Raw genomic sequence first — 8,743 nt, forward strand, 5'->3', positions numbered from 1 at the left:
ATATCTCATATCAAAGTGAGGTTATTTTTAAGGACACATGCTTGTTTCATAAGGTTTTAAAGTTGTAAGTTGTCCCCACTTTTTGTCAACAACGTCGGACATTAAAATGTAATAAAATCAGGTAATATCAGGGGCAGCCGTCACTCTAAACGACCCCCTTGCCACATTCCACCTCTGCAGAGTACATCAATGAGTTGACATTCAACGTGTGTTCAAGTCATTTTTAATTATATTAAATATAAAATAGTGTTTAATTTCTCTAATAATGTATATGATCATATATTTTCTGATCCTTTTTGGATCATTTGTTAAGATGTTTAAATGTGAATATTAAGATCCTGGTGAATGTAAATGGATAGAGGTAACAACTAATTGTTTTATTTGTTAATTTAACTGTTTTTACCTTACCTGTTGTTACCATAGCAGATGCACAGCAGACATACTGTTCTGAGATGAGAGAAAATAGATCATTTGTGTTCAGATGATATATCAAAATACTTAAATGTGACTCTTGAAAAAAGCTTTATAAACAATAACATACTCACTGTTTGTTGTGTTTGTTTTAATACAGTAATTGATTGATTCAATGTAAAGTAGTTCAAATGACTAAATTCAGGTTTTCGTCACCACCGTCAGATGTTTCAACTCTGTCAGGTCGGTCACCCCCATCAGATGAATATTTTGATAATATTAGACTATGATATTTTATATTTGTTGAGGAATTGTTGGTCACATGTGAAAACGTAATCTGTCTGCTAACATGACAATGTGTTTTGAAATGTTAAAAACATCTTGATTGCTTGATTGCAAAATAATGATGGCAAGGTAAAAAGCACATTTTGATAAAAAAGAGAAAGGTTGGGAGGTTGAATCAAAGCATAGCTCAGTAGCTTAGTACATGTAAGATACAAAAATGTAGTTTCATTTGTCTTTGTCAATATTTCACCCTGTTTTGTCCCACTCAAGAATCAGTGAGCTGCATATTCACACAGAACAATTCAGGTCATTCGTTTCTTAGGTATCGTTCTTGAAAATGGAAAGTTTAAAGTAGCAATAAATAAAATATAAGGAACTGATTTATGGCTTATACTGAGACCACTAGTTAGAATGCAGCTATTCTGACCACACTCTATTTGTATTTATATTTACCAAAATGCATATGTATATTGTATGTGCGGTATGTGTATATACACAGTTCATAAGCACATTTGATATTCAATCATTCATATTAACATTATCAGTTCATTTTCATATGCAAAAAGACAAATATTTCCACTGGACTCCAGGTCTCAGAGACAAAGATGTAAGAGAGCGAAATATCAGAGTTTAAGGGAATTATGACAAGCCAGAGTAAATACTAATATACAAAACCTGTATTTAAGGGGGGGAATAAAGCTCATCACTCTCCATTAAACTTCATAATGCAACCCAACAGCATGGGTAATGCAGACAATGACGTCATAATATCAGACAGAGCAGCCCTGCTACTGGTTTAGAACCAAACAGGATGGAACAAAGAGAGAGAGTTTGGACTGCTGTTGTCATAGAAACAGCTAGAGCTAAAACATTCTGTCTAGAACAAGGACAAGGTCAAACTGGAGATGCACTTACTTGCTAAATGTCAAAGGTGAAGGCCTAAACAGTGTACATCACAAAAACAGATATTAAAAATGACCACTTCCTCTTTATAGTTCAGTCGTGTTTGAACCTTTAATACAAGGAACTTCACGGTAATGACCAATAAAATTACTGTTGACTAATTTAAGATTTAATCACCGCTTCAACATGCAGTTATTTAACCTTCAAGAAAATTACAACTTTCTTTAAGTTAAGTTACACATTACAAATTAATTATAATCATTAATAAAAATAAACATATATGTGCAACTATAGCTACTTAGCACGGTCTGTCTTTCAGCCAATCAGCGAGGACCACTGTTTAGTCACCTAATTAATATTCATGAGCGAAGTTTTGAAGTTTTCTGTGCGCAGATTGTTCCTACTTCTCAAAAGGATGTCATTGTTTGAATGTGACTCTGTGAGGTAAAAGCAGAGCTCCTCTAATACCTGATCTGTAGTCTAGAGAGGGACATGTCTAAATTGCTCATCTCCTCACCTCCGGTTCACGGGCCCTCAGAGAGATGAACTTCGATTTAGAGAAGTGTGTTAGCGCCATGGAGACCGTTTCTTCATTAACGTTTGTAATCTGAAAGGACACACGGCAAACCTAATTATCCCTCTCAACTGGGTGATACTCATCTATTGACATTCTGAACTCATTTCCCCGGGAAATTAAAATGGAAAGGGCACGGGAGAGATTGCGTCCAGGTGTGGCATTTTCAGGGGGAGACCAATTCCCCCACGGGCCCGTCTGTTTCCCCGTCTTTAATTAAAATGATATTTAGACGATGGAGTTTTGTGTTTGTTTAGTTAATGAACCAAGTCTATTCTCTGTGGGAGGAAAAAGGGAATATAAGAAAGCTCATTAGCATATGTTAGCATTTGCAATGTTTATTCGGCGCATGAGAGAGTGGCCAGGGTCATTTTATTTTCTTTGTGCTGAGAAATGTCTTTTCATGCGACTATGTAAGGATAAGAGCTGGTGAAAATTAATTAAGACAATAGAGCTGTTCAGTTTCTAGTCCTTAGACCTGCAAGAGAATTAGCGTTTTGAACCATGCAGTACTGTATTAATTTTTTTAATTTAGTGGTAAATATTGCTTTCACGTTTTTATTCTGCAACAAAAACAATTTAAATTGTAAATTAATTTTGAAGCACTTTTGTTTCTTTAAAAAAACATAAGTTGCTGCGACAGACAGACTTTTATTTTTTAGAGCACACAATGGTTTCAAAATTCACACCTGAGAATATGACTGTGCATAATTTGTTGTACGCTTTAAAAAATAAAACATGAAAGACTCTTCCACAGACCTACTTTTACCCGCAACCGAAAAGGCTGAACACAAGAAAAACTGAATAAAACTGCAACAAAACTGCAAACTGCAACACTGAATTAAAAGGCAAAACAATACATTTCTGATCCACTTCCACAGGATGCCACTCCTGTGAAAGTGAAAAAATGAATACTTACCATTTGAAAAATTAATTGATACAAACTGCATACTGTCTATTATTTTTACAAGTAGTAAGTAGTATACAGTGTACATTGCTCAGTATTCAGTAAGCAATTGGCTTGTAGTATTTTATTATTCGTAGTATTCACCTGCAAAAATATTAATCACAACACTGCAGTTGGCAAACTGCAACACTGAATTAAAAGGCAAAACAATACATTTCTGATCCACTTTCACAGGATGCCACTCCTGTGAAAGTGAAAAAATGAATACTTACCATTTGAAAAATTAATTGATACAAACTGCATACTGTCTATTATTTTTACAAGTAGTAAGTAGTATACAGTGTACATTGCTCAGTATTCAGTAAGCAATTGGCTTGTAGTATTTTATTATTCGTAGTATTCACCTGCAAAAATATTAATCACAACACTGCAGTTTTATTTCAGAAAAAAATATTTAATTCTCATATTTGTATGTACATATTTGGAATGAATGGACTTTCACATCCTGTTCTCTTGTATGAGGCAGTAATGTGTCTCTAAGTGCGGATCCAGTCATTCCTACATGAGTAATCATATTGAATCGATCAGTTTCACTTGGTGAGCATCCACCTTCTCCTAGCTAATAATTCAGTCTCATCATGACCACTGTATTGATTTATATGCTCACATGGTGTGCAAAAGGCGGGCAATAATCACATTTTGGCTGAAATGATTGTCAAAGTAACAACAGTATGAAAATATAAAAATAATAATGATATTCAGTACAGTATTAAATCTCAGGCCTGGCCTCTCACTGCTTCTCTAGTGTTAATGACCTTTGACTTTTAGGCCCGGTGTGGTCAAACTAACCAAGCAGATGCAATTACAAATAATAATAATACAGATTAAGTTTTATTCAGTTCCTGATATAACAGGACAAGCAATTTTCTTAGCTTCGTTGGGATCATAAGAACTCGCCTCACTCCTTTAACTAATTCAAGTTCTTTTAAATATCCGTTTGTCAGAAAAAAGTCAGACTATCTTATCCTAAGGAACAGAACCTCTGTAGTTAAGTACAATAGGCCCCAATGACAGGACAGACAGTATGTCCTATGAGCAGGCCAAAATGATGTGCCACAAACACACACTATGTGAGTGAAAAGTGCATGTTTGAGTGAGTGTGAGCACAGAAAGAATCATCATAGCATCATAGTTCCCTGCCTGTCACGTGTCAAGTAGTCTCAGACTTGCAGCATAAAGTAGGTTTGCTGCTCATTCTGCCTGATTCACATTTAAAGCAACAAAACATTTTTTTTTTACATGCCATTTAGTGATGGTTTTATCTGAAAATAGAGTGCAACAGTCGGTTCCGGAAGTAAAAGCTCCATTCATTATCGCCACAGGGGAAGAGACTTGTAACAATAACTGATAAACCTTTAAAGACAGACCTATTGCGAATGACAAGCTTGTTAATTGATGGTAAATGCTTTTGTTGAAGCTATCAGTTTGCATTATTTCAACGTTTTCTTGAAGTATTTGTGTTTAACATCATAATTCCACATGAAAAACCCATGATTATGCAGAGAAATCTTTAAATCTAAATTTAAAGATTACATTTAAGATTAAAATTGAACATTAAATTAATAGTTTTATGATTCTCCATCATTTTTAATTTGACTATGTCATTCCAAACACTTTATTGAATTTTTATTCCCTCATTAAAGTTAAGTTCAGTCTAGTAACTCTAAATAAATCTAAGTAAATCTTCAAATACTTTTTGGCTTCTAATCTAAGTTTGTAATGTTATGATTAAATTCATAACTTGGTTGGTTTATGGCTTACAACTTTTTAATGAAGACTCTTTTTTTAAATCCTAATGGGAAAAATACTTCTGGAACCAAGTCCACTGAGAAAGTGGTCAAGCACTGTTACACTCTATAATCTCTGCAAAACTGTTGCATGGAAATCAGAAAAAGGTGAGGCGTTTTTAGACTTTGTGATAAGAACTTCTGTCCTGCTAAACACAGAGAGGAAACAAAGTGGGATATACAGTTCTGCTCCTGAATAACTTTCAAAGATTTGAAGCCACGATCCAGGCAAACTATGGCAAATCCAGTGTTCATAACATCAACCTGGTGTCATTTTAAAAACATTTTTGTTCCCTAAATCAACAGAAGTTGTATTGCATGTGCAATATGCATCAGATGGTCAATGAATGGACTGTGTCGGTCCATCTGAGGCTGAGACTACATAATGAGTGCTATGCTTTGGTAATAAGTCACTCTTTTTGTTCATCATCACAGCATAGGTCCTTTCGTCTTATTTTATTCATTATATAAGTCATTGTTGATGACCTCTGCCCCCGTGTCATCATGCGGGTCGTAGCTGCTGGGAGAGATGAACCTACGTTTCTTGCCGAAGGTGGAGAATGAGTTGTGGACATCGAGCTCACTGCGGTAGCTGGGCCGCAGGGTGCAGAAGCCGGATGGTGTGCCGGGGATATAGACGTTGTGCTGGTAGTCTGGCGGAGGGTGCGAGTAGACCTGTGCCGTGGGCTGCTGCTGCTGCTGCAGGTGGTGGGTGGGGTTGTGCTGGGGTGTGTAGTGAGGAGTCCAGGCCCTCTGAGAAACACTACCAGCTGGAGAATGCATCCGGTACTCTGAAAGGGTTAAAAAAAGAGAGAAAGAAGAGAACTGCTTAGATTAAATAATTAAAAATGTTTAATGTTTTTGAAAAAAAAACAAAAAAACTTTTATGCTCACCAAAGTTGCATTTATCTGATCAAGAATAAATAAATAAATAAATACAGTTAAAACGGTATACTGTATATTTTGAGCTATTACTACAATTTAAAGGGGTCATATGACGCGATTTCAATTTTTCCTTTCTCTTTGGAGTGTTACAAGCTCTTGGTGCATAAAGAAGATCTGTAAAGTTGCAAAGACTAAAGTCTCAACTCCAAAGAGATATTCTTTATAAAAGTTAAGAGTTAATCACGCCTACCTAAAACGGCTCGTTCTAACACGCCCCCACATGTCTACGTCACTGTGTGGGAAGATTTGCATAATGCCGCCCAAATGTTCACGCAAAGAAAGAAGGCATGGTTTCAGGAACAGCAGTTGTGTTGATGCAGCCATGTCAGGGCAACGTGATCTCATGATAATTCGTATGTATTTTACGTAAAATGTGGTTCTATAAAATGTACATTTACTTACTGTTAGAAAACACTCTCTGTCTTTTGATGCCGTACCCCTCCTTTCTCACTCTTTCTCTTTCCTTCTCTGAATCACCCCTCCTCTATCAGTTCTCTCTCTCTCTTGTATGGTGTTTGAATGTCTCTTACTCAATATTCAAGGTAAAGGAGTTTGTGCTGATTTATAAGGGGGGTTCAGCCTCTGTCGCCAGGAAGTCTATTCCTTATATGGATATGTTTTTCTGTATATGTGGCAATTTTATACAAAACACATGTTCTTGGGAAAAACATCCTGTATGGGTATGTCCCCCTATCCTCATTGGTTAAGAGGGTAATGATCTTTTAAAATAGCATCATATGACCCCTTTAAAATAACTATTTTGCATTGCAATATATTTCAAAATGTTATTTATTTCTGTGATGCAAAACTGCATTTTCTACATGATTACTCCAGTCTTCGGTGTCACTGCATTTTTTTCAGGATTCTTTGATGAAGAAAAAGTTCAAAAGAACAGCATTTGTTTGAATAGAAGTCTTTTATAATATTAGACATTGTAAATGTCTTTACTGTCACTCTTGATCAATTTAATTTGTCTTTGCTAAATGAAAGTATTTTTTTAATTATCCTTACCCTGAACGTTTGAATGGTATGTGTCATGGTTTCTACAAAAATATGAAGCAGCACGACTGTTTTATACACTGATAATAATCAGAAATGTTTCCTGAGCATCAAATCAGCATTTTAGAATGATTTCTGAAGGACCATGTGACACTGAAAACTGGAGTAATGACGCTGAAAATTCAACTTCGATCACAGAAATAAATTACATTTTACAACATATTCAAATAGAAAAGAGCTATTTCAAATTGTAATAATATCTCACAACATTACTGTTTTACTCTATTTAGGATCAAATATATGCATCTTTAGTGAGCATAAAAGTCTACTTTGAAAACATTTTTTAAAAATCTTCATAATTTTGAACTTTTGACTCTGTACAAATGAAACACATTCAGAGGTGCATAATTTATGTTGCTGAACAAATCATGAAAGTCTCTTCAAGTAATGTCTTATTTACCCACAAATTGAACAAGGCCAAAGTAATATATTTCTCACTATTGCACAGAAATAAAAGACATTCAAAGTCTGGACCTTGAATCTGAACATTAATCACATATTAAAAATTGCTAATTTTCTGTAGTAGGGCCTAATAACACCCATGGTTTTTTAACATCTATAATTTAACTCATTTTAACAGGCTGATAAAATGAATTAAACATGCAAAACAACCCCATTTTCAACATAAGGCAAGGTGATATGGCCATGTGCTGGTTTTTGCTTTTTTAGGCTTTCATAAAAAGCAATGCCTTTAGTAATTCCCGCTCCAAAACTTCTTCCTTGTTGAATATCCTGTTTCACTTAGAAATATGTCAGATAATTTGAATACTTTTTCATACTGAGTGTTAAATGCAAAAAATAAATAAAAAATATTATATATATAAAAAAAATATATTTATTTTTTATTAAATTGATCAAATAAAATAAACAGGATCAAATAATGTGACATAAATTATAGTTGTACCTCTCGAGCGGGTTCCCCAGGTCCAGTACTGTCCGGCAGCCATTTGACCTACATAATTCTCTGGTTCGGCCTGCATGGCTTTACGCATCAGAGTGCCATCCATGTTTATAGAGTTGCAACTGCAAACAGATGATGGGAAATTACGCCAGTCTGAGATAATGTAAGGAGATATTTTGATACTCCAGATTTCATGCATGAAGGTTCATTGTCTGCCAGCTCTAAATGACAAAATGAGGTTTTGTCATTTAGAACGGAATAACAAACTATTCATACACTTTTTTTCTTTTTTAAGGTTTTGACTTCTAGCATTTACATTTATGCATATGACTTGCATGCATTCCCTGGAAATTCAACACATGACCATAGCACCGTTAGCACCATGTGCTATTGTTTGAGCTACAGAAACTCTTAGATTTTGTCTGTAGTATAACAGTTTGTAATATATTGTGTTACTATTAACTAAAATCACAAAGTTAATATAGTGTATCCCTATTCAGAGACAAGTAAACGTGTGCTTTACCTTTTCAGAGAGGAAGTTTGATTTTTGGTGAGGGCCCAGTCAGTGTTTGCTTGTTTCAACTGCAACACATAGAACAATAAAAAAAAAATTCAGAACTTAAAATAAATAACAGATTATAACACATATGTAGGATAAATGTTTATACATCTTTTCGATCTTTTTCGGAACTTTTTAGAGTATAAAATTGCTATAGATGTTCACAGGCACTAAAGGAATCTTGTATGCCTCCTTGTGGCCAAAAGTGTGAACCGCACATCATTTCTTTGGGAGCTGTGGTGCCTTGAGCAATGACTGTAGTGCCACGGTCTTCTCTTTCATCCTCAGAGATGCTGCGGGGGTGGAGGGGGTGGTGGAGGAGGAGGAGGAGGGGGAGGAGGAGGAGGATGGG

The 8,743-nt window shown here is 35.3% G+C and overlaps 1 protein-coding gene across 2 annotated transcripts in view; it reads right to left on the bottom strand.

Annotated features, from left to right (window-relative positions):
• Window positions 1–4,854: 4,854 nt before the first annotated feature.
• The window catches only part of LOC107588310 (protocadherin-10-like), an 8,185-nt gene continuing 4,296 nt past the window's right edge, over window positions 4,855–8,743 (bottom strand). Inside the window, exons 2-4 of one of the 2 annotated variants that reach the window (XM_016276349.1) lie at window positions 8,356–8,414; window positions 7,836–7,954; window positions 4,855–5,718 (exon numbers count right to left, since the gene is read on the bottom strand). In XM_016276349.1, coding sequence (XP_016131835.1) covers window positions 5,384–5,718; window positions 7,836–7,954; window positions 8,356–8,414 — 513 coding nt within the window. In that variant the 3' untranslated portion in view covers window positions 4,855–5,383. The remainder of the gene's footprint in view (window positions 5,719–7,835; window positions 7,955–8,355; window positions 8,415–8,743) is intronic. The other variant, XM_016276350.1, reaches the window with a different exon arrangement.

This window comes from Sinocyclocheilus grahami, unplaced genomic scaffold (assembly GCF_001515645.1).
Source record: "Sinocyclocheilus grahami isolate Dianchi unplaced genomic scaffold, SAMN03320097.WGS_v1.1 scaffold102.1, whole genome shotgun sequence".
Lineage (NCBI taxonomy): Eukaryota > Metazoa > Chordata > Actinopteri > Cypriniformes > Cyprinidae > Sinocyclocheilus > Sinocyclocheilus grahami.